This window comes from Microtus ochrogaster, chromosome 5, assembly GCF_000317375.1.
Source record: "Microtus ochrogaster isolate Prairie Vole_2 chromosome 5, MicOch1.0, whole genome shotgun sequence".
Lineage (NCBI taxonomy): Eukaryota > Metazoa > Chordata > Mammalia > Rodentia > Cricetidae > Microtus > Microtus ochrogaster.
In genome coordinates this window covers 23,575,596-23,601,924 of record NC_022012.1, presented here as the reverse complement: position 1 = coordinate 23,601,924, position 26,329 = coordinate 23,575,596, and the positions used below count along the sequence as shown (strand labels likewise).

General features: G+C 44.6%; 1 protein-coding gene across 4 annotated transcripts in view; it reads left to right on the top strand.

The window, feature by feature from the left end:
- Positions 1–26,329, top strand: part of LOC101998191 (neurotrimin) — a 980,868-nt gene that overhangs the window by 542,854 nt on the left and 411,685 nt on the right. For all 4 annotated transcript variants that reach the window (XM_005346981.3, XM_026779078.1, XM_013346274.2 and 1 more), the window contains exon 2: positions 9,616–9,700. In XM_005346981.3, the coding sequence (XP_005347038.1) occupies positions 9,616–9,700 (85 nt within the window). The remainder of the gene's footprint in view (positions 1–9,615; positions 9,701–26,329) is intronic.

Below are 26,329 nucleotides of genomic sequence, written 5' to 3'. Positions count from 1 at the left end.
AAGTCTACAGGAGGTTCAGGGAAGCTGTTACTTTCTGGGTAGAAAAAAGCCCAAGGGACTGAACCCTAGGAGGTGAGAGATCCAAGGTCTTGAAGCATCAGCAATGCCCTTCCAAATTCTACTGTGTGAGGGTGAACAGAGGAGGCAACAAAGGACCACAGAAGAGCTCAGAATGCCATTTATTTTTCTCCATTTTCTAAGTGTCAGTAAAATGAAGAATAAAGAAGTTTTGGGAAATGAGGCATCTCTTTTATTGTGAGGATCCTGTACTGTCTTCAGTCTAACTTGACAGAAATTGAAAGGAGAAAAACAAACAAGCAAGCAAGCAAGCAAGCAAACAAACAAACAATAGTTTGTATGGGCTTACGTAGAAAAACTGTAAAAAAAAAAAAGATACTTGACTTCCACAGAAGTTACAAAATCTTAAACCTTCCGCAAGGGGGTAAGCACAAGCAGTCCTTTTACAAAGGGTGGATGCCTTGCCTCCCTCTCTGCCCTCCTTCTCTTCAACGTCTGTCTTATCCACCTCTCTCCTTAGCTAAAACTCACCTGTCTCCATTCCTTGAGAGGCAAACAGAACAGAGAGAAACCCAACTAAGCCTTCAGAAACCTTAGAGAGGATTATGAGAGCCTCATCCTGTTCCCACTTCCTTAAGGAAAGGCTGGATTCGAGTCTTCCTGGACACTTTTGTTCAAAGCGGATGCTGCCTGAGCACCCACCTGTGTGACTGAAATCTGTGCTTGTATGAAATCCCCCTCTCACAAGCAAAAGTAGCCAGTGAGTGTAAGCACGCGAGCAAATGTAAATGTGCTCTAATCATAGTGAAATAAAATCCCAGAAGTTCAGCAGGGATCACACGTATAATAAAACAATATTGATTGATTCCAGGAAGAGCAAAGATCAGTTCTACCCAATTACACTCTGTCTACCCCTGACAAAGCAGCTCGGCGCGAGGATTATTTCACAGCCCTTTTATAGGTGATCACCATTACAAAATGGTTTTAGTGACACATGAAGGCATATTTCTATTTGCGCTTGTATGTAAGCTGTAGTTATATGTGTGTGCATGTATACAGAGAAGAACACAACTGATTGTGATGCACAGACACCTTATTTATGAAACCTGGATGAGAATGAGACAAAAGGAAGAAGAGTGAGTCTAAATGACAAAGTTTAGAAGGGGGCGGGTCCTGATGGACAATAGAAGTAAAATGACCCAGGGAACAGAGATGGGTGGGAAAAGGAGTAAAAAGGCAGAAGGAAGCAGGGTTCAAAGCGCATTTATGTTCTTGAATGAAAATGTGCCCTGTGTACTAAAAGCAATAATGAAACAGAATTGTCTCGTACTGAAAAGCAGAAGCATCGAGGTTCCTAGGTAGTCACAGGACAGACAATTTTCTAGCCTAGTTTGTCTCCAGCACCTTGCTGCCATGCTATTCCAATAGCAGAGTCTTGGAAGAATGGCTTAAATATTCTCTGTATGGCTAGATGCCTAGTATAGGCTATGATCTAGACAGCCATGTCCCAGCTAAGCTTTAGGGGAAGATTCCCAAATGGGCAATTAATTTAGATTTAATAGGACAGTTACTGTAAGTTTAAATAAATGCCAGCTAAATATTAACAGCGTATTTATTGAAGATTAACATTGCTGGATGCATTGTGGGATTTTTCTTTTCCTTAAAGAAACCCTTTATCGGAAGACTTTTAATCATCTTGACTCCTCCGTTGGCTTGCCTTAGATCTGGGGCAGCTCATTAATTACCTTGGATGATGGTTTTCTGAATTCTGAAGTGGTACCTTGGCTTACTGGAGAGTGGAAGGGCAGGAGGAAGAGGCTATTTCTGCACAGGAGGAACAGCTAAGTGACGCTGAAGGGTAAACTGCTTCTGAGAAGAGGGCCGAGGAGCATCATAATCACAGTCTATTAGAGTTGAAAGAGTACTTAGAAAGATTCCAATCCAAACTCTTTGTATAGAAGTCAGGAGGTAGAGACCCAGGTACTTCCTCACAGTGAGGAAGTGGTGGGCTGGGGCTGCAACTGCAGACTCTTGATCCCGACATCCCAAGAGCTGTCATTATAGGCTGGAGTCACCCTCTTAGTCCTTCAGGAATGAATCAGTTGGTAGATCGTCACAGTGTTCCACCGTCCTCGTAGAATGTTGGTTCTTTCAACAAAGGAGCGTCCTAACATTTCCAAATTAGCAGTGAGTTCTGCTGATGGGCTGCGAGGAACTGGGACCCAGGTGTTCCGGTTTACAAAGCGATGTTTGGGTAGAAATCATTACTAGGAAAAGTCTAGTTGCAGCAGTATACTTTAGAGCATGTTCTCATCTCATGGAGATTGGCCTTTTCTGTTTCTGCTCTGAGCTGGGGAACAAAGAGTCAAATCCTCTAAAGGAAAATGTGGATAAAAAGTTAGGAATAGATGCAGGCAGCAGGGGATACTTTGGCAAAAAAACTGTAAGGCATGCAAGGTATATGTTCCTGACACTGTCTTGGATGTGCTCCAGGTCCAAGGCTGCAGAGATTGCCGTGCATAGGCCTGTTTTCGTATCAGAAGCCAGCTCCTGACCAGTTGAGCTGCTTCCTGCAATCATTACACTTGATAGGTAGTGTGTAGGTGAGAATATTCATGTAAGCTGATGCCCATAGGCAACCTCTCTAGAAGGATTATGGCACTGACTGCTTTGGGGTATTGGAAGGGTTAGAAGACCAAGCAACTTGCTGGAAGTGGAGGCTGCATCAAGTGGACCTTGCAGATGCCAAGGGGTTTCTCCTGCAGTAGGCACATAGGGCAGAGAATGGTTAAGGAACTCCCGGAAGAGGGTCTGGAAGTGCGGTTTACTTAGGATGGGTTGGAGGTATCTTCTCCAATACCTATAGACTCCTATACCCTGGGTTCTTTCTACCTTTCCAGTGTGTACTTGGGGACAGGAGAGCTCAAAGGACCTAGACAAATGCCAAAAGAGTAAGGCAGATCTCGAGCACAGGTTCTTTCCCCTAGGCTTCTGCGAGTAGGCATCAACCATTGGTTGGCAAGATATTCAGGGATGGGACAGAGGGGTGAAGGGTGGGTCACTCATCTTCCTATTTGGAGTGGGAGGCACTTCTTTCTGTCTTATCCCTGCGTGGTGCTTTTCCTCTCTCTCTGGTATGAGGCTCCCTCCTGATGTAAATTCCATGACTGTCTCCAGGCTCGTGCTCTTCTCTTAGACTCCCCCCGACCTCTGAATGAATTTCTCTGGGTCCTTCCTGACAAGCCCAGCACAAGCCCTCCAGGTATCACACAAAACCACGAGAGAAGCCAGGCTCTAGACTGAGCGATTGTATCTCTTTGCACAGCCTCAAAGCATCTCCATGTGCTTGGTCCCATGAACCCAGCTAGTTTACAAACAAAGCTGTGTGCCCAGGGTCCCGTCCTCATGACAGAGCACGAAGATTTGACACTGCCTTTTGTGCTTCCCAAGTCTGCAGTTGTTCTTTGTGGGATAAGGTAGTCTGAATTGGTGTGTGAGTGCACATACCTTACTGAAGGGGGCAGAACTACCAGGTTACACACCCAATTCAGCTTAACATAACTAGACCAGCAGTGGCTTCTGCTTGCCTCCCTTCTGTCCTTACTTAGATTGGGTGTGGACTAAGAAGACTGCCTGCTTCAAGGATTCTGCCATGGCACTTACTCTTCATTCCTCCTCAGCAGTAAAGATCTCTCAGCTGCAGCTCCTGATGTAAAAGCCTTTCATTTTTGATGGGACTTGCCCTCTTCCAATAATTTCTTATGGTACTTATACCATACGTGTATTCTTTTCTTTGAGAAGCTCCTCACAGCCTGACTTTTGTCTCTCTTGGTAGAGAGCATGCTCTGTGTGGACTTCCTGACTAGAGGATTTGTCTCACATTAGGGCATCCCTGAGTGCACTCCTTCTCTCTCTCTCTCTCTCTCTCTCTCTCTCTCTCTCTCTCTCTCTGTCTCTCTCCCTCTCTGTCTTTTTCTGTCTCTCTCTCTTTCTCTCTCTCTCAAGGGTTTCTCTGTGTTACTTTGGAGCCTGTCCTGGAACTCACTCTGGAGACCAGTAGACCAGGCAGGCCTCGAACTCACAGAGATCCACCTGCCCCTGTCTACCGAGTGCTGGGATTAAAGGTGTGCACCACCACTGCCTGGGCCAGCTCTCCTTCACTCTTACCAATGATTCCAGATAAGCCAGACTGGTGCCTAGAAATCTGGACATGCACCACAGGCTTGATTCTTAGGGAGAAGGTAGATTTCTACCCATTTTCCTCAGCTGAGGGGAGTACAAGTCAGGATTAACTAGAATTTCAACATTTGTGAATATCACTGTAAATAATGGCTGTGGGGAAACCCAAGAGCACCAGACTGCTGGTAACTGGAGGGCCAGCAGGTGTGCTTTGCTCCTCCTTTCTTTATCTAGTTCTCGACTTGTGCCCTATACATGCTGGTTTACTGAATGCTTCAGATTCAGTGGAGTCGCTGGACACCCAGAAATATGAGCAGTGTGTGGCCTCCTCCGTGGTTGTCTGTTTGGCCCCAGACGAAGCAGTAAAAGCTGGTGTTTGCTCCTCATCTCTTCAACTGTGTCCATTGTCATGGACTAACAGGGAGATGACTGGACCAGGGATCAGGAGCCCTGAGTTGTTGTCCTGCTTCGCTCATTATTAGCATTATACCTAATATGGCCTACTGGGCCTTAGTACTTCCTTCCTGTAGTGAAGGGTATGTATTGCACATCTTCCCACATCCTATTCGACACATCATTGTGTGATTCTCTGGGTCTATGACCTAAATCTTACATAAGAGACAATTTTGCCACAACCTCTGTGACTCTTGGGATGTGCTCTCTGGATACCTACCCTTTTTATTCTTGGCACTTTGATTTTAGCTCATTCAGTTGCCCTCCACAGCTTTCCCCCTCCAATCTCTTCGCTTTGTGCATCTCTTATAAAGTTCTGTGGGTGTCAAAGCCCGTGGACAGGCAGCCATGCCCCTGCCTTTTCTTCATCTCCTTCTTCTCGGATCGCTCTGTTTCTGACCTCTTTTCTCTTCGTGCGGCCCTCTTCCCCTCTTCATGTTGCCCTGTTGCTCTTCCCACTGAAATCCTAACACACTGGACTGTAGCCCAGATGATCAGTGATTTTTTATTGTGATACTGTATTCATAGAGAAGCAAAAAATAGCATGCATTTTTCCAAAGCCCAGCCCTTCCCTACACCCCTGGAGGCACCTCTTTATCCAGATTTACACTGCTCCTTCTGATTAAATCTTCCAATATCTATTTGATGTCACGCCACTCACTAACTGCCCGGCATTTTTCATCTCGCCTGTGCTTCTATTTGAAATCTCTACCAGGAGAGGGGGGCCTTTCGCCTTTGTAGAGAAATAGAGCTGGCATTTCTTAAGCTACTGCTCTTCCTCTGTCTCCTGCATGGTGGAATAACCACAGCTCTTTAGCTCACCCCAGCCTTGCTGTAGGTAACATAGAGTAAAACAAAACAAAATCCCAGCCTGTCAGTCAGGGCTTCTCCTTGACCAAACCCTAGTTCAGTGTATAGATGGCAAGGCAGGTATAGACCACACCTATCTACCTCAGCATGTATGTGTGTGCATGCGTGCATGTATGTGTGTGTGTGTGTGTGAGACACACACACACACACACACACACACACACACACACACACAGAGAGAGAGAGAGAGAGAGAGAGAGAGAGAGAGAGAGAGAGATTGAAAGGTATTGTCCTAAAGATATTTTTATAACCTGAAGCAATTACAGCTGTCAGTGCAGAGACAAGCTGTGACAAGTTGATTTATGTGTACAGTATATGTGTTTGTGAGAAAGAAGGGAGGAAGGAGAGGAGGACAGGGCGGGGGGAGAAGGTGGAGGTGGCACTCGTTAGGAGTCTGCTTTCCAGGAGGCAGAGAGGAAGTTGTTTCTATAAAGAACACAAATAATGAAATTGCTTTGACTGTCATCCCTTTTTCATTAACTCAGATATTCTGGGAAAAATAAAATAAATCCAGCAGTTTTTATGAAACCAGAGACAGGATATAAGATAAGCCACTAAGTGCTGGTTATATTTAGGGATTAGGGGATGGGAAAGCAATTGACATGCGATTTGGATCTTCATCTTTTTAAAGCACTTCAATAGCAGGTTTGAGTGAAGCAGATCTGTCTTGTTAATTGTGTGGGCATCTCTGACCTTCGGCCCCTTCCTTGACTTTTATTTGTGAATAGAGTTTGGATTCCTGGGTCCTCCAAGCAGAGATTACGAGTGGCTTTTCTTTGTCCTTCCTGAGGGCTACCTGTATTCTGATGGGCTCTCTGTGGACAGCCACCAGGATGCTACAGGTCAAGCCTTCTCATCAGGGTCAGAGATAGATGCTCTGCCTGTCTGAGCTGAAGTACATTCAGGCCAGCGTAGACTGTGTCTCAAGGAGCCTTTGAAGATTATTTTTCTGTCTAGCCATAATAACGAAGCAGTCTCAGGGAAAAAAATGTATTAATAAAGCCTCTTCTATCTTAAATGGTTTTCTAAGTATTTTTCCTGTAGAGTTAATCATGTATGTAGGTCCCTTGGGACAGGCTGTTGGTTGTCATTATCCCCATTCCTAGATGCAAAACCTAATGCTCATTTGTACCTACCTGGAATTAGGTGCAAGAGACTGAATTAGAATTTGTCATGAAAGGAATCAGCCTCTCCAGTCTCGGGTCTGGATCTGTAGGGAAATGACGCCAAAGACCGGAATGAGTTCCTTCCTCTTCTGTGTGTCTAGCATTTGTTTCCACTGAGTGTGACACTTAGGAAGAGGGGTTGCGACCGGGCCTTAGAGGAATAGCTGATGGATTATTAGGAATGACACAGTGGCTTTAAGGAGAGAATCTTAAACTCATAAGCCTGCTAATCAGCAGAGTGCAGCTCAAGCCTTCTGTCTGCAGAACAGCTCAACTGAATGGAATAGTTTAATTTATGCTTTTCATATTTTTCCACTGGAAAATGAGACAAAATAGGCTCCAAAAAAAAGCCATTTGCTATTGCCATATGAACCAGCATTTTTGGCACGGTATATCAAAAGGTTCCCTGGGTTCAAAAATAGTGCATGAGTTCCCTGAGACTTTAATATCAAAAAAGTCACTGGAGGAGACAGTAGGGAACTGGCCTAGTAATGAATTGATGTCAAGCATTTTGACACCTCCGGCGTAAAGTTGCTCGATACTTCATGGCACTGCCTGAGCAAGTATGAAAACAGAAAAAAAAAAAAAAAAAAAAACAAGCTTGCTTTGTGGCCCTTGAATTTGGCTAACACATTCCAAAGCTGACCTCTGCCCTCTCCTCCCTCTGGTGTAGCAGCCTGAGGGGGATACTGTGGGAGAAGTACCCATGTGGATCCTTACATGCTGTCTACATGGAAATGGCTGGGGTTACTCAATAGTGTATACCAGCGCGGCTGTGGCTAATCATGTTTGTAGTGGTATTTTGGTCTCTGGTGTTGGATGTCTTTGAAGGAGGAGTTGTTGTTGTTGTTGTTGTTGTTTTTAACTGTTATTTTATAGTTTGTTTTTAAAAATAGTATCCCAATTGTCATGCAAAAGAAAGGCCAGCGGAAACAAAACCATCACATCCTCCCGCCTGTTCCCAGGAACAATTTAAGTCATTATTGGAAGCTCAGGACTAGAAATACCTGAGAAGGGAGTCTATTGGTGCTACTCTCACTGTTCCTATGGATCCACTCTGTTCCCTGCACAGGGACTAGGCATGGTCCATCAGAGCTAGGGTGAAGGGAGAAACATGATGTAGGCTCAGAGGAACCTGCAACAGACAGAGAGAAGTCACAGGTCCCGAGGCATACCCAGTCTTTCTTTGGGTTTCAATGATTTAAAGAAAGCCACACCTCTTGGAGATGAAATCAGGTATGCCAGGGTGTGAACCCAGAACCCCGAGAATCTTCCTATAAACTCGGCAATGGCTTTCATTGGCCCATGCCTGTGTGTCTTTTACCGGCTAGCATACTCAGAGTGTGTGTGTGAAGAGGGGGCGGGGGGCTAAGAAAGGCAGTGTTGAACTTGACTAACATGTCAATGGATTTAGTGGGATTTTGCTCATTTCACCCACCAAGACGCTTCTGGAATTTTTACATTTATTTTTTCATGGACTATCTCTATTTAGAATGGTCCTGTTTAGTCTATGGGGTTTTAAGGAGCTTTGGGGATGGGTGGGTGGAATGACGAGGGTAGTGTAACGTTGAATAAAAATGAGACTGTGTGAGCATCCTCCTAACACTACTCTAAATGCTGATAGAATTAATTTGACCATTTTAAAGGTGCACAAATGCATGCTGCAGGCTCTTTTCTTCCTAGTTAGTTTGTGACCCTTAATAAGATGTCTAGGGCTTATTAAGCCCTCACAGTAACTTTGTCTTCTTAATTGCTAAGAGGTTGCTCTTTTAAGTCCAGAAATGGTTAAAACCTGTGGCCAGAGGTAGTGCACGCCCTGCCCTGGCCCGGCGCGGCGGGGGTTAAGGTGGGCTCCCGCGCCCCGCACCCGCCGGGATGAGCACGCAGTCCGTGCCACCCGCCTGCCGGATTGCTTGGAGTAGGCTCCGAGAGAAAGTGGCGGTCAGGGATGGAGCTGCTGCCATGACAACCCCGGCGGTCGGGGCCCGCGCGCGTCGGGGCTGCTCCCGGGAGGAAGGCGGCGCGGAGGCCGGGGGCGGCCGCTGAGCGTGGCGTCCGCGGCTCCGGTGCCGGCTGCGCTTCGCCTTCTGCAGCGAGCCAAAGAGCAGGCGAGGGACCGCTAAGGTCCGCCCTGCCCGGCCGCTCCAGCCTTGCTGCTGCGCTGCAGAGACAGCCCTGGCTGCGGCGCGCATCTGGGCTCCAAGGAAGTTGACCGAGGCTCTGCGGCAGGATTCTGGAGTCCGGGATTGCACGAAGCCGGCTTAGCAGTAGCCTCCTTGCACCATCAGTGCCGCCTATTGCGTGCTCTACTTTCCATCTGCTATTGTTCCAGATTGTTTCTGGCGGCGAGCCTTGCTCTGAAACTTAAGAAAGTGCTGGATTTCCCCTTGTTCGACTGAGGAATCGCAGACCACATCTGGGTAGCTGGATGCAACCCAGCCACAGCCCTGTTGGATACCAAAGTGCTTACTCCTGTCCAAAGTGCCATGCCTGAACTGCTACAGGGAAGAGGCGGCTCCTGAGACCAGCACCTGTGCGCCTGCTTGCCTGCCTTGCGCTTCTCCTTCCTGGCCACCTTCCTGGCCACAGGCAGCACGGAGAAAGTCCGCCTCGGATGCGTGCCGTGGAAACTGGTTCTTGGAGGCTGGCGAGCTGAGGCTGGATTTGAGGGAGGAATATTAGACTTGGAGGAGTCTGCGCGCTTTCCTCCTCCCAGTGCATCGCGCGGTCGCTGCTAGTTCATCGCTGGGTCCCCGCGCTCACTCCCCACCCCACCCACTTCCTGTGCTCGCCCGGGGGGCGTGTGCGTGCCTCTGCCGGAGTTCTGGGAAGTTGTAGCTGTCGAGAATGGGGGTCTGTGGGTACCTGTTCCTGCCCTGGAAGTGCCTCGTGGTCGTGTCTCTTAGGCTGCTGTTCCTTGTACCCACAGGAGTGCCGGTGCGCAGCGGAGATGCCACCTTTCCCAAAGCTATGGACAACGTGACGGTCAGGCAGGGGGAGAGCGCCACCCTCAGGTAGGGAACTGCCATTCTACGAAATAATGATTTGTTTGGGCTGGGGGACAGGGACAGGGGTGCAGGTGTGTGCACTGGAGCAAGCCAGGGCTAGTGGAGAGGTCGTTAGTTCCCTCCGCTGCACAATTTCTGGTTGAGCTGGCTGCTCTGCCAAGGCATGTGGCAATCGCAAGGCAATGCCAGGGTCGATCTGTGTTTCCCGAACCTGGCTTCCTTGACTCAGGGATTTGTGAAGGGTGAGGGCTAGCTTCTCATTTTGAGGGCAGTGGTCCTGGTACTGTCTGTTCCTGAGCCCCATGGCTCTGGTGACCTGGGACATGCCTGAGACTCAGCATGGATGATCTTCTCACTGAAGTTAATGTGTCCCAAAGCAGGGGTATGACTTGGTGGGGATGCCCTCACTCCATCCGTGCCACTGGTTGTTGCCACCAGGGACTGAACTTTGCAAAACCTCTTTTCCTGAGCCTGGTTTTACCAATTTTTTTTCTGGAATGTGTAGATTCCGTGAGATGGTGGGCAGAGGCAGATGCGCTCTCCTGTCTGAATGTGGCTTTCGAACACTGGTACCATGCCCTCTGATTTGTCTGTGGAAAATGCCGTCTCCATGAGTGAACTATGTTCTAGCTGTTTTGTCCATCCAGTCAGTATGTGCAAAACTTGGCATGCTCCAAACTCTAGGCTTTAGTGTCATGTTGGGTCAGGAATGATTTATGGGGTTGAGGATTGCAAGACCTGGGAAGGAGGAGAAGAATCTTGGCTACATTTTGTGTTAAGTGGGGCAAGACTGTCTCCCTTGTTACCTCACTATTAAAGCTCTAACTCCGTTTCCAGTGTGGATGAAACCACACCTCTCACAGGAAGGCTACACACTGGATCATTATGATAGGAGATTTTCATCACTGGGATTTTTAAGAGACCAAGAAACCTTTCTGCCTCACTTTGACTTAATGTGTCCTCATTAATAAAGTTTCAAAAAATGGTCCACTGACCTGACCACAGGCGACAGGACATTATTTTCATCCTCTGACATAGAGATTCTTGGAAAATTAACCTTGACTTTGGTGCCAGATGTTTTGGTCCCCATTAGTGTCCCGAGATTGGAATGCATGCAAGATATCCATAGGACAGAGAGCATTGGGAAGGGAGTGCTGGCTGCACAGACTCGAATTGTGAGAGCATTTTCAAAAACACATCTGATTTAAGGAACTACACAAGGTTCCAAATATCCCAAGATCCTTTGTCTTTGGAGATCTAACTGTCATGGTTCCAGAGAACTCCTGGTTACTCAGTGATCCACGAATAGACTCCTGAGGAAATACTCCAGATTAAACTAACCTGCCCAGGTGTCCCCCTCTCTGAAATGACTGGTATTTACTTTACGTAGAGACTTCATGGAAGATGTAATTATGCATTGGTTTCAGACTACTTCAATAGAAAACAGCAACAACAACAACAAAAACCCCCAAACCTCTAAAACAATGGAGTCAGAAAAATTTAATATTCTCTAGATGGCTCCTTTGACCCAAACCCTTGGCTGCAGAAAGAAGACCCTCAGGAACAAAATAGAGATACTATCTATGTGGATTATCTTAGATACAAATAAATCCACCTACCCACACACATTAAAAGAGAGAAAGGAAAGTAGTGAGTGCCCTAGGGATTTGAATTGTCTATAAATAGGCAATTGGCATTGACAGTAACTCTCACATTCTAAGGAAAACAAGGGGATTAGAGTGGCCCAAGATATCATCCCAGGCAGGCAATAGCCCTATGGCTCAGGAGGTTCTGGCTTTTTCAGAGAGTGGCTGCATCCAGCAGGTGCCAAGGCCGGGGGCTTCTTTCTCAGAGCACATTACTGTGGAATGGCTACTTTGCTCTCATTTTCTACCCTCACCTTTGTCTCTTTCAGACACCAATGCTAGTCTGTATTTTCACATAGACTTTCCCCACAGTGGTCTTGTTTGAATCCAAATAGCAGTATGTGGATATGGAGAGGCTGTGTCTGTATGCCTCAGGATTGGTCACAACCCAACCTTGCATAAAAGGTCCAACTGGTCCCCTGCTATGCTGTGTCAGCCACACAGAGCTGAATGTCTTTGTGACATTCAGGAGGGTGGCCCTCTCAGTGGAAGGAACCCTAACACCTAGGGATAAGACAAACCAGGGCGTGAATGATAAAAGACATCAGTCATGGCCACGAGTTGTGGTCAGACCTGGCACCGGGTGTAGCAGGCAAGCTGTGCGTGTGTCACCCATGCCCTTCAGGTGTTTGCTCACTCTTCTCAGATCGCACTGCACTCGAACACGGAAGGGCTTCCTTGTCAAGGGTGCACTTTTGGGAATGGAAGCTCTGAATTCTTAGATACATGTCCTGCCTTTTCTTGTTCTGTGTTGGAAAGTCACACTTAGTGATTCTAAGGATGCATTATTTTGTTTCTATAAAAACTGCTAAATTTGCTTCTTGCCTGATTATGAGTTGCCACCATCCAGTGGTTTGTGATTTCATGTTTTTTTTTTTCTTTAAAACTGTGCACTAGATGGAACTGGTTTCCTTCCTTCCTTGTCAACAAGTAGGGAGGCTGAAGCACCTCCACTTACATGGAAGACTACCCCATCCTCCTCGCAGCAAGACTGCAGTTCCCTTCATGACCAGCAGAGGACTTTCTGTTCCAGTTTCTTTTATTCTGCTTTGTTCTCACCAAAAGATCTTTGAGATCTTTTGTAGTTCCTAAAGAATAAATGTTTCAGCAACAAATTCTACAATGAAGAAACTTTTAAAGTTTATGTTTATTTTACTTCTTCTAGTTATCTCTAATGATCTCCATTGAGCTATTAGGAAACAATGGTGTTGGCAATGTGTGCAGGGTTTCCGGCATTTGCAATCTCCTTCCATTTTTGCCCTTCCCTTGATGTTCCTATGGATGGTGAGATCACGAGACTCAGAATGTGTAACTACGTAGACCCAGTGTGTTGAGTAGTCACCATGTATTAGGGAATACCAAAGCGCTGTATGTTAATGTCTCAACCTCCTAACAATGTAAGTGAATCCTAATAATAATTATTTTGTAGTTGCTATTATTATCATCACATTTTACAGATGGGAAAACAAAGGCACTGGCATAAAGAATTACGCCTCACTTGGTCCTGGGATGTGGCTCAATTGAAAGAGTGCTTGCTTGGCTCATATGAAGCCCCGATGGGATCCCTAGTGAAGCTCCTCCTCAGAAAACAAAACTTTACTTGATTAACGTGGAATAGCTAGGAGGTTTTGAAGTGAGACTAGCAGGAGGCCCTAGTAACGGTGATGTTAAGTTGAGCAGTGTTATCCTGAGTTGACTAGCTTATCATGTGTTGACCAGCCGCTGTGTGGGTCTGTGAACTAAGGGTACATAGTAACAAGTAATCCTCCATACTCTCTGAACTTCATTAAATTATCTCCCACTCTACAGATAAAGGAGTTGGGACCCAAAGAGCAGCATTTATCTGAACTTACACCAGTAGCAGGTGAGAGAGCTACAGTGTTGGTTTTGAGTGATTTCAGCAGACCTCAGCCATCAAGATTTCCTATGACTTATCAGGGCCCTATGAATTCTGGGTCTCTCTTCAGTGGTGTTCGATGTCTGCCATTTTTTTCCTCTTTTTTTGTATTTAATTGCCTTTCTAAGTGAGGTGAGCTCATTCTTAGAGAAAAAAGATCACACCTTTTAATGTCATGAGCACCGTGGATGACAGAGGTCTATGAAACAGATGAATGAAGAAGAAACAAAACTATCCTTCACTGCTTATAGCATTTCCCTATCACTTTATTCTTCTATAACATATTAATGATCAAACAACAACAATTTATTGCAGGGTTCTTTCACAGAGCAGGGTGTTGAAGTCTGGAGGGAAAGATAATGGAGGCCTGGACTTGGCTCTCAGAAGCTCAAGGTCCACTCTCCAAAGTCAGCCTGTGAACACTCAATCAAGGTTAACACTTGAGGGCCGCAAGAGGGGAGGAGCTGAGCAGAGCGCCCTCTGGTGGAGGGAGGCTTTCAGTGGTTAACACATAGTAGTATTAAAAAGTAGAGGTAGTGCTGGTGCATGCCTGTAATCCCAGCACTGGGGAGGCAGAGGTAGGCAGATCTCTCAGTTCAAGGCCAGCCTGGTCTACAAAGAGTTCAAGGACATCCAGGGCTACAGAAAAATCCTGTCTTGAAAAGCAAACAAACAAAGTAGAGGTAACTCTGAGCAGCTCAGAAATTGAGATGGTTATTGGGCTGGGGAGGTCCAGGTATAGACTTTCACGAAACATCAGAATGTCTTTCAGTGATTCTGCCCAGTGAGAAACCTGGGTCAGACATTCCACAAATAAAACAGCCACTGCAAAAGTGAGTTATTTCCTGGGTGTAGAGCAAGTCAGAGACTGAATCTCTACTCTATCTGTGTCTAGACTTGGAGTAACTGAACCATGCCATTTTTCTTGGACCAGTTAAAAATAAAAAGTCTGATTTAATGTATCAGATTAAGGCTGAGATTTGATTTGGCAGCTCCAATAAGTAACACAGAAGACTGTGGTAGATCTAGAGAATTTCCATTCTGAGTTAGGAAATTGGGTTCCTTATGGGTCTCCGTTAGTGCCCACAGATGCTCTGAGGGCCCTGGAAGGGAGAACCATACTTTTTTGGGGGTTTTATACCAATGCTAAAGCACATGACTTGGCTCATGGAGCTTACTTTTGGTTGTCCCTGCTAGGAACCACACTATCCAGATGGCTCCACTGTTCTTCCGGTTTGGGTCCAAGTACTGATGAGATTCCCCACCACCACCACCACCACCACACTGAGGCCTTTGCTGACACCCAAGTCAATTTAGTCCTCCTACCATTTATACCAGTCTTAATATCAGCTTCTCACAGTGGGTGCTTTCTTTCGAGCGCTCATCTCCATCAAAAATCATCCCATTCATTTGGTTACTTGTGTGCTGTGTGCCTTCCTCACCTGGACGGCGAGTTCTGTGAGATAAGTGTGCACCCTCTGGACAGGGAGTTCCGTGGGATAAGTGTGCACTCTCTGGCTTGTTCAGCACATTCAACCACCAGAGTCTTTTTTACAGGAAGTGACCAATACACGAGCTGCATGGATGAGTGAAGAAATGTGTGTCTAAGATGGCTCCCTTCTCGCCTTGACTGTCTCTCTTTACCTTAGCATCTTGTATTGTCTTTGCCCTGGAATATCCTTGGTGCAGCATCATAGTTGCCATGGTCATGTGGTGTGGGGTAGTTCCTGATGAGGTACTGTGTGCTGGTTCCAAATGCATGTAATTCATTGAGCTGGTGTCCTGCTGAGCTCTCCACAGATGGGCTGTGTTGGGAGTTTGTTCCTTATTTGATTGCTGTGCTATGACATGTGTCTCTGCTCTGGCTGGTCACTTTACTACCCAGCCTCCCAATCTTTGAAGAAATGTTCTTGATGATGTGTCAGGTGTTCCTCAGAGAAAATAGTCTACCTAAGATGAGGAGGGGAACAAAAAAGCATCTCCCTTCCCATCTTCTATATTTAGAGTCCCCTGGCGGTAGTTGTCTCATGGTGGAACTATTGATTCTTGATGATGGCTTCACTCCTTCTGAATGGCAGTGCCTTCCAGGAAGCATGCACTGAGCTTTCTTCCTTGTCTTCTCTCCGGGTTGCTGACTGTGCTCCCCTTAGAAGCCGGTCAGGCAGTCATCCTGTGGTCCCGGGGCTCCCAGGAGCATGGCAGCTGGGCCTGTGTGGGAAGGTTCCTAGATTATGTCAGCCCACAGAGGAGCCAGGAACCAAAATGAAAAACATGAACACTCAACCAACTTTGGGACAGAAGGGGTGGGAGTCAGCCAGTTCTTCCTGGAACCCAAAACTGCATGGAGAGGGGCAACCCAGTTTTCCAGTATCGCTTCCCTCTGCCGGTGCTGTGCTGCAGAAATAGTTATTCTTTCCTCTGTTAGGGCGCCCAATGTTTTGAGGTTTGAAAGGTCTACAGAGACCATGAGGGTCAGTCACACAGTGTAACGAGGGCAGTGACAGTCACTCTTGTTCCCAGGTGAGAAAAGTTGACATCTAGCACAAACCCCAGGCCTTGGCTGCAGTCTCACCAGGCTGTGTGTGCCTAAAGGAAGGAGGATTTTCCCACTACATACCGAATTGTTCTGCACACCTACTAGGTGTGCATCTGACATTTATTGCTGCATTCTTGGTTCTCTCCTAACTCTGCTCTTTTGACCAAAGAAAAGTTGGTGAATTTCCATTGTCTGATTGATGACCAGTAAAAACAGTAGACAATGCCATCAATACCCTATTTATCTGTATGCATGCAGAAACCCATGTGGATGGTCTAAAAACAGTGTTTTATGACAAGTAAAGTTCATTGGATTTAGGATGCATCTTCAGGTTTTCTGTGTGAGCAATGAGAGGCTATAAAAGAGAAGTTTATTTGAATGACAGCTGGTGGAGACAGGTCTATGAAACAGAGTACCAACAAATTATACTCCATCTGGAGTGTGCTGGGGGACAAGGGGACCCATTTGAAGGAAACTGAACTTGAAGGCAGGAACCCAAACAATCCTGGGACAGGCATCTTTTCAGTGTGGTTTTTGTTTGAAGACAATAGTTGCTAGACACTCCATGGTGTTGTGTGGTGAAAACAGAGCATTGCACTGCTGGAAGACATTTCCTGACTGGTAGAGGTCACAGCCTTCGATGGCCTGGCAGCTTATCTCCACAGCTAGGCAAAATGGGATTCCTCCCTCCCCAGCAGAACTTCCTGCCTCAACCTGCCTGCATCTTGATAATGTCCCTGGGGCACTGACCTTATCTGAAAACTGTGTCTAGCCAGAAGCCTGATTCATCTCCAGTTTGACCACCCAGATCTCTGCTAAGAAGGCTTGTGCTAGGAGCTCTGCTATAAGACCCTGCTACCACATACTAGGCCTTGTGATGGGAGCGTGCCATTTAATACAAATTGGGGTTTGTGTCCAGGTTCCCCAATCCTATATACTCCTTATACTCAACTATAAAGTTGAGTTGTTTCACCTAAAGCAGTCCTCCAGAGGGCTGTTTCCATTCACGCTTGTGGGATACTTACAAAGATTTCTGTTGCCAGTTCTGACCCTTTGTCCTCTTGGAGTGATGACCAACAGGTAGAGGGCGAAAAGAGTACCCCCATGATGTACAAAATTTAATGCATAACTATCTTTTCATATGTATGTGGATATATATGTATATAAACATGTATATATAGGTGTGTGTAACATCCATACATGTTTTCCTTTTCTTATCATAAACTGTTGTAAGTCTAATATTCATGTCACAATACTTCCATAGATTTACTGTGTTCATTTCTAAAGGGTTATAAAAAGATAAATCCTGCTTTGTCCACCCATAATCATCTGTAATTGTGTGTGTGTGTTTGTGTGTCTGTGCATGCTTTTTCCAACACCTTTGCTTTGATCTGTGAATCTTATGTTCCAATCATTTCTTGAGACATTTTACTTTTGAAAGGAAGTGAGAAGAAAGGAATTCCTTCATTTTTCCTAAACAAGATTGTTGCAAAGCAAGTTGTGACAGGTCATGGCTCTGAAGATGAATTTTCCACCCAACAAAGCCGTCTAGAATGTTTCATAAAGTAGGTTATCAGAAATTCACAGACAGATTTGGGCTAGGAGGACCTCTGTCCTTGGAGGATTGGTCTCTGTGATAATATGATATAGTAGGGCAGTAAGATGGGATGGGTTTCCATGCAACAGGGGCTCTTTGAGTATGTCCATCTTCAATAGTGTACCAGGTTCTTTTGCCTGCCCTTGATATCTCCTTGTCATTGAAAGGCTGGTCCAGAACTTGTATGGTGAAAATTGAGATAGAAACTTGTATTTGGTCATCTTCTTTAGGGTGGAGGAAAATCTGGGACACTTCTAAAATTTACAAATGATCTTGGGATTCACGGATGGGATCAAAAAAGCACTTTCTTCCAAAGCCAGTGGCAAAATGTGTAAATTAACTTAAGCGTAAGAGCTATTATGTATTACAGCTTCCATCTTTTATGATTTGTTTGTCAAAAATCATGCATTCACATGGCTGAGTTGTTTGGATTTGTTTTGGAGTGTTTGGCCAATTTTCTGTCTTCTCAGAGTGAAATATTTTGCTTAAAAAGCTTTTGGGGTGAGCTTTGTCTTGTAAAATGAACATATGAATTAATCTTAGAACCTGATGATGGATTTAAAAAAAAATAATAGAATTTTTAATGAAAACAGCATCAACCAACAGACTGATAGAAAATCATAAAACTGAAATCAACCTTCAGACAAAGCTTTGTTGGCCCCATGGAGGCAAGGGAAGATGTATTTGTATGAAAGCAATTTCTTATCTTCTCTGGATTTTAGACAGACTGTAATGTAATGGATGAGAGGAAAAATGCTCTCACACCCAGAAAAATCATCTTTTCACAAATTTACCCATCAGGAGAGCTCAATCTAAAACAACTGAAGCTCACCAGAATTTACAAGTTAGAGAGGAAATGTATGCGAATTATTTTTAATTGAATGCTGTTGTTTTTGTGTGTGACCACCATAAAGAGGAGTTTTATGGGGTTGTAAGGAGAATTGTGCCCATCTCATCACCAAAACAAAACAAACAAGAGACTGCTTCTCATACCTTATATATGATCTTATTTGGAAGTAGAATTGAATGTTCTTTATCCAAGATGCCTGAGACTTACATTTAAGATTTGGATTTTTAATAATGTGTTTCTTTTTAAATTTTTGTTGACAGAGGTTTCTGTGCCAACTGGTCCTGCAGTCATCCCAAAGAAATACACAGAGGTCTATATTAATTATAAACTGGTTGACCTATTAGCTCAGGCTCCTTATTAACTCTTATATCTTTCACCTTAAACCATAATTCTTGTCTGTGTTAGCCATGTGGCTTGGTAATTTTATCAGTGAGGCATTCTCATCTTGCTTCCTCTGCATCTGGATGACAACTGCAGATTGAGCTTTCCTCTTTCCAGAATCCTGTTCTCATTGTCCCACCTATACTTCCTGCCTGACTACTGGCCAATCAGCATTTATTAAACAAGTATAAGAAACAAATCTTTACAGGGTAAAACCATTGTCCCACAACTAATTTTTGCAGTCGCATGATCAGATGTCTTAGGGATGAGGCTTCATCATCCTGTTCACAGGTTTATTTTATGTTTCATATATGTCCTGTGTACATAGCCTGGAGATGACTTTGTATAGTATCTTAAATAATTTTGTGGATGACACTGTGTTCATGGTACGGAGTTTTCTACTTCTATTATGCTGGTACTCATGGAGTGAGATTTTGAGGGTTCTTTGAACTTTTGGATTAAAGGATGCTTAATCTTTTATGAACTGAAATGAAGTTATACTACAGTTAAGTGGTCCCTTGAGCCATTATACCGAGTTTATTCATGCAATGATAACACAGATATATAGAGGATACATGTGAGGAATGTTATGTGATGGAGAAGACAGATGTTGGGGAGATGTGCTTGGAAGACAAGGAATGCTGCAGAGTTAGCAGTCAGAGGTGGGAACAGACCACGTAGAACCTTGCATGTGGGATTCCAAGTGATGTAGCCTTGTTGTTCCCAGAATCTCAGGCTTCCAAGCTCCAGAAGTGTGAGACTAGAGTTCTTATTGATTGAAACCATTTGGTTTGCTTCCCTGTTATCACAGCCCTACAGCATTGTAAAGAAAGGCTTTTGTTAAGTAATAACAGTCATATATAAAAAAACTACAGAAAGGCCTGCTTGGACCATGCAGTCTTCAACCATCTCATGAACCATAGTGGTCCACAGAACAGCATTGTTCACAGTGTTGTAGGTATTACTGCCCCTTCCCAGGAATAATGCCAGCCCCCTCCCATTGCAATTGCCAGGGAGGCTGAGGAGGCTGAAAATTGTTAGAGTGGGTTCCCTCTCTCTTAGAAGTCTGCCAGAATGAACTCATTTCTGCTTTTGGTTTTGTTATGATAAAAGATCTCAACCATAAGCCATCACCTGCCACCTCCAGATTCTTACCATGATACTCTTCTATACCTAAAACTTGAAGAATGTTACATGCCCATTTCTAATCCCACAAACCTCTTCACTGTGGATTTTGTGATCTGCCACCAGCAAAATCTCTCACACCTAGTATTTTCTTTAACATTGTGACCATTCCCCTGTCCTTTGGGTGAAAATGAACTATTTCTGGAATATTTCCATCCCTCAAGCCATCTCAACCAATATTGACTAGTTTCCTTCCCATGTCTTACTTACCATGAGATCTGAAAGATGAATTTATGTCCTTTTTTTGATGCTCATTGTGACTTCTATTTGTTTCTTTCTCATTATCCTTAAAACTTGCTGTTGGGGACAAACAGATACAACATGGCATTATTGACCACTTGTCTTCCGGCTCCAGCCAATCACTCTCCGTCCTGACCATGCCCTTCCCTCTGAACTATTCCTCTCTGAACCAGCAGAGCCCCTTTCAAATGACAGTCAGATTGTGTGCCTCTCTCATGCTCTTGGCCAGCCCCTCCTCAACTCAGCCCCACTTTTCACTAACTGACTGCTTCCTTGGTCAGTCCCAGACCTGGGAATTGTCAACACTAACTGCTCATTTGTCATCCACGTGTCCAGGTCAGAAACCTAGCAGCCATTTTATTTGTCTTCCTGTCTTATGCTGTGCTTAGTATTCGGAGTTTGCAAACTCAGCTCATCTTCATTCTTGCGTGATTTCCTGAATGAGACCACATTTCATCATCTGAATGAACCCCCAGATCAAAGTCAACATCCTCGCTCCTAAACTATTTGATAACATTGCCTCTGATTTTTATTTCTACTCCTGTTTATATAAAAAGATTTGTCTCTTTTTCTGTTTTGTTTTGTTTTTTAACGTACATGGGTGTTTTGCATGCATGTGTGTATGTGTACCACATACCTGCAATGTCAAAGGAAGCCAGAAGAGGTCACTGGATTCTCTGGAACTGGAGTTACAGTTGTGAGCAGCTATGCGGGTGCTGTGAACCCAACCTGGGTCTTTTGGAAGAGCAGCCAGTGATCTTATCCACTGAGTCATCTCTCCAGCTCCTATCTGCTTGTGTTCTTAAAGAATCCTTTCCCTTGCTTTACAACTAATATCCACTTATGAGTGAGTAGATACCATGTTTGTCTTTCTGGGTCTAGGTTACCTCATTCAGGATGATTTTTTTTCTCTAGTTCCATCCATTTGCCTGCAAACGTAAAGAAGTCATTGGTTTTTATTGTTTGTTTGTTTTTTGGGTTTTTTGTTTGTTTGTTTTTGTTTTTTTCTTCCAAATAGTACTCCATTGTATAAATGTACTACATTTTCTTTATCCGTTCTTTGGTTGAGGGGCATCTGGGTTGCTTCCAGGTTCTGGCTATGGTAACAACCCTGATTGTCATCTTAGAACCGTCATTCAGTAACCGATGGAAGCAGATTCAGAGATTCACAGCCAAGCACTAGGGCCCATCTCCTTGAATCCAGTAGAAGAGAGATAGAGGAGGGATTATATGAGTAAAGGGGGGGTCAAGCTCATGATGGGGAAACCCACAGAGACAGCTGACCCAAGCTCGTAGAAGCTCATGGACTCTTCTAGACTGACAGCTGGGGAACCTGCATGTGACCTAACTAAGCCCTCTGCATGTGGGTGACAGTTGTATGGATTGGTCTTTTTGTGGGGCCCCTGGCAGTGAGACCAAGATTTATCTTTGTTGTATGAACTGGCTCTTTGGAGCCCATTCCTTATGGTGGGATACTATGCTCAGCCTTGATACAGGGGGAAGGGCTTGGTCCTGCCTCAACTTGATATGCTAGGCTTTATTGGCTCCCCATAGGAGGTCTTACCCCCTCTGAGGAGTGATGGGAGGGGAAGTGGGGGAGGAACTGTGGTTAGTACATAAAATGAATAAAAACATGAAAAAAAAAGAGTCATTTCGCAGTTAGAAGTCCTGCTTATCATTTAAGGACATAAATTATGTTACATGACTGTGTTTTAAACTCTGCTTTGGTCCAGTTATCCTCAGAATGAAAGATAAACTCTTGGGCTGTGAGCATTCTTATTACCCCAAACCCATCACTGCTGTCTCCCCAGGTGCAGAGGCACCCTGAGCTTCTCTTGTTCTGAGATCTACCAAGTCTACCCTCTCTGCTAGGACCTGCCGTGGAAATGTGTGACCACAGACAGCCCTCACCGAGGTCATGTGTCCTTGCCAGTGGTGCATCCTCCAGGCTATGCTGATTGAAATAGCTCTTCCCTCCTCTTTCTGTTCCCTTCCCTAACTGTAATTTTCATCATGGCCTTAATACTTAGAAAGGCCTGTTATTTATTTATCTGTTACTTATTTATTGTCCATTCCCCTAAAATGTAAGATCCACCAGGCCACTGATTTTATTGCTCTCATTCATAGTGGCTGAATTACTGCTGGGACACGCAATATATTAAAGGATATTCGTAGAGTGAATAAAACATTTATTAGGAATAATAGTAGGCTATTAACAGTGGAGATTTTGTTTATCTTTTGCTAGGAAGAGGAAAGTCTGAACTGGCATGGGCTCAGGTGTTATTAAACTGTGCAAATAAGGGTGGATGCTACTGTTGGGTTTGCTTCTAGGTCAGCGGGTGGAATGTGATGTTGAGGAAGAAATTTCCTGGACAGTGGGCAGTGTGTCACACCTCATAAAACCAGGGTGTGTGGAATCTAAAGGGCCTTTAAATACCGACGTTTACAAGGCGGTTTATAGAAAATCTAATAAACACTAGGAAATAAGGATTATTTTCTAGCCTGAGGCCTACGAACGTGGAAGACAAGGAAGTGGCAGCAGAAGGAAGGCGAACCATGAGCCTGGGATTTAGCAAAATATTCAGTGCCCTTTATTTAAACCTACAATCCCACCCCCAAGACAGGGTGTCTCTGTGTACTCCAGGCTGTCCTCTAACTCACTCTATAGACCAGGCTGGCTTTGAACTCAGAGATCCCCCTACCCCTGCCTTCTGAGGGCTATTTGTACCACCCGTCTGGCAAGCCTACTTTCTTAAGAAAGTGCTGTCTCAGGGCTGTAGAGGATATTGTAGGGGCTAGACACAGTTTCCCAGGTTCAAATCCTGGCTCAACCTCCAAGGTCTATGATCTCTGGGACACAGACTCACTGAGCTATGACTCAGTTTACCATCATTTAAGGGATCTGGTAAAAGGAAAACTAAGCCATCAATACAGTGTGAAGTGCTCAAAACAATACATAGCACACCATACAGGGCTGATACTATTGGTACAGCTGAGGGTGCACCCAGTACCAACTGTCTCTGGACAGGCTGATATGCTTGCCATCCCTCTTCAGAAGGCAGAGGGCACAGAGGACAGGGCAGGATTGACGCTGCCGCATTCTATAATTTTATGTCATCTTAGTGGTGCAATTGCTTCTGGAAAATCTATGCAAACTTCATCGCTTTGAGACTGACTGGTGGCCCAGGGCCAAGGAGACCTGGGTTTTGCATGGACCTTGGCTCTGTCACAACTCACCACGAGGGGTTACTAAGAAAATCAGCTCTCCTAGATTCCAGCTCTCTGCTGGAATAGCAAGGCAGGCATGCCCCATCCTGCTAGGTTCACTGCTTTTAAAGCAAAGCAGTGGGGAAAAAAAGACTTCTAGTGTCTAAAATATAAATTGTTTATTCTTGTCCATTGACACAGTCCATGACTGTTTTTCCAGGTCTTTCTTAGGTTGATCATATGACAGTTCTACCCAAAAGAGTATAAGCAATAGCTGTATGCATGCATTGGTCGTCAGACTCTCCCGTGTGAAATACATTGTGCTCTTTCTCCTGATTCCACCTGGCTGCCCAAAATTACCTTGGAAACTGCATCCTCTGTGGCAGATGCTTCATCAGAGCGGTCCCTGAACAACTGTATAGAGAGGGTACAAGCCCCACCCTACCAGCTGACCCAGAACCCCACTAGATTGCTACACAAGGGAACAATGGGCTTCTGTTAGAATCTGAGCTCTAGAAACCATTTGTTGGCATAACTATCTTTATCTAAATCAAAACTCAACTGTTAGTATGCAATCCATACTTTTCATTTTAATGGCATAGATATATATGTGTATTTTATTTCAAGATTATGAACTTATTAATTTTCTTTAGCAAACCTTTCGGTGATTTTTTTTAACATGTCCGAAAGCCAGACCCGTGGCCTTTTCAAACTGAAGCCTCCAATGTTTGATTTTCAATTCCTCGACTTTATATCTCTGTACCAAGTAAAAAGTCTCCTTTTCTCCGCGAGCCTGTGAAAACCAGTGACAAAGAAAAGTTTTACCTTGAAGCAAATTAACACATATCCTTGATGGCTATAACTGAGATACTGCAATTAGTGGAAATGCCTCTCAGATGACAAATGGCTCATTAGTGGCTGGAGTTTCTTATTTAGTGTAACCCTTTACTCTGAAGGAATTCTAGCTCTTGGTGTTTTCACTGACAGCCCTCGAAGAGACTGATGGATGGTTTGTAGGCTTGGTCTTTAAAATATTGATGAAAAAGGAGACAAAATCACTGTCAGGAGTCAGACTGTGGAAGAGAATCTTGTTGCTGGGTTTGGGTTACTCACATTGGGAATCTGTGTAAAGGAGAAAGGAAATGTGGGCGAGGGGAGGGCAAAAGGTGAGGTCATTGTGGGAGGGCACAAGGCGAGGTCCTGGTGGGAGACATAAGGCGAGGTCCTGGTGGGCGAGGTCCTGGTGGGAGACATAAGGCAAAGTCATAGTGTGAGGCTATAAGACAAGAACATGTTGGGAGACATAAGGCAAAGTCATGGTGTGCGGACTTAAGGCAGAGTCATGATGGGAAGACACAAGGCCAGATCATGTTGGGAGAGTCTCAAAGAGAGGAGGAACTGTGGAAAGTGCAGCTCGGTATCTGCAGGATTGATGTGAACCTGGAGAACGCATCAGGCTGCCTCCACCAGCAGCTCTGTCCTCTGTGGTTCCGATTTTACCCCCTATGTGACTGTCTCTTGGATCAGAGAAAGTCTTTGTGGTGAGAGAGATCAGTGCTATGCTGTGTGCACTGGAAACATACGTCTTTCCCAAGTAAACATTAGGCGCAGAAAACTTGGAGCAGGTGTCCTTCCTACAAGTTGATGAAATCACTCACTTGAGTACCTGGCAAAAAGGTAGCCTCCCTGTCATGACCCTGAGCAACTCATATGTACCCTGAGCCTGTACAACTCGATGTATCAGGCTCAGTAAACAGTAAACAAATACATCATGTGGGGTAAAGAACTGATCAGAAGTAAAGTATCACTTGGGGTGTGTAACAGACTTGCAAGCTGGGGAGAACTATACTTTCATGGTGAGGGCCCTGAAAGTCTGCAGAGGAGCTAGATTGAGTGACTCAGAAGCTTATGTGCTCTCCTTATCAAAGGAGAGCAAATACTTGGTGACAAAATTTATAAACTGAAAAAGGAAGAGAAAGCAATTAGACAGGAACCAGAAGGTCCAGTCTGAAGCTGGTAGCATGTGCTTGGGACCCTAGCTACTTAGGAGGCTGAACCAGGAAGACTGCATGTCGCCTGCCTACCTGGGCAACAGAGTGAGTTCAAGGCTGGCCTATGCCACTGCAAGGTAGGAGATTTTTAAAAGAAAAAAATTAAAATGTTTTCCCTATAAAAGGAATATAGACAAGGAAATAGACATGATAATCCTATGAAAAATTACATAATCTAGTCACATATTGAATTTTCGCATGGTTTCTTATTAGCAATTATAGTTTATATGTTGTTATATATCAGTTAGAATACATTTGTTTCAAAAAGAGGTCTTACGTACATGTCAGAACTATTACCACATGGAAATTCAGGGGCTTGGAAATGAAGACCTGAGTTTTAGGAGATGAGCAATAAATAACAATCCCACAGAAACAGACAGCCCCAGCCCTGTGTCACTTCTACTTTCTGTGTCAATAGCCACCCTGAATATATGGATATGGTCCTGGCCATGTTTGGTGTTAGGCTGTGCCTGAGGACTTCCCCTGCCATCACCAGCCATGAGGGTCTAGTTACTGTTGTCTACTGAAATGGCATCATTCACGGGTTTCTGCTATGGTTTTTTTTTTATATTAAATATAAACCTTATAAGCATTTATGGTATGGATAATATTCAATTTGAGACTACCTGTTGCCATCTTTATGACACTGTAAACAAAGCTGGCATTTTACAACTATGTGTAGATGCACCTGTGTGCTTAAGCAGGTGAACTTTTGGCATTAATGGACTCATAGAAATTAGATGTGATTTCAGTCTGGTGCTCCAATGTGGGTCTCTGTCTCTGTCTCTGTCTCCTTTCATTGCCTGATGAAGGTTAATATTCAGGAGGATGCCTATGTATTTGTCTTTGGATTCACCTTCTTATTTAGCTTCTCTAGGATCGTGAATTATAGGCTCAATGTCCTTTATTTATGGCTAGAAACCAAATATGAGTGAGTACACTCTAGGATCGTGAATTATAGGCTCAATGTCCTTTATTTATGGCTAGAAACCAAATATGAGTGAGTACATCCCATGTTCCTCTTTTTGGGTCTGGCTTACCTCAC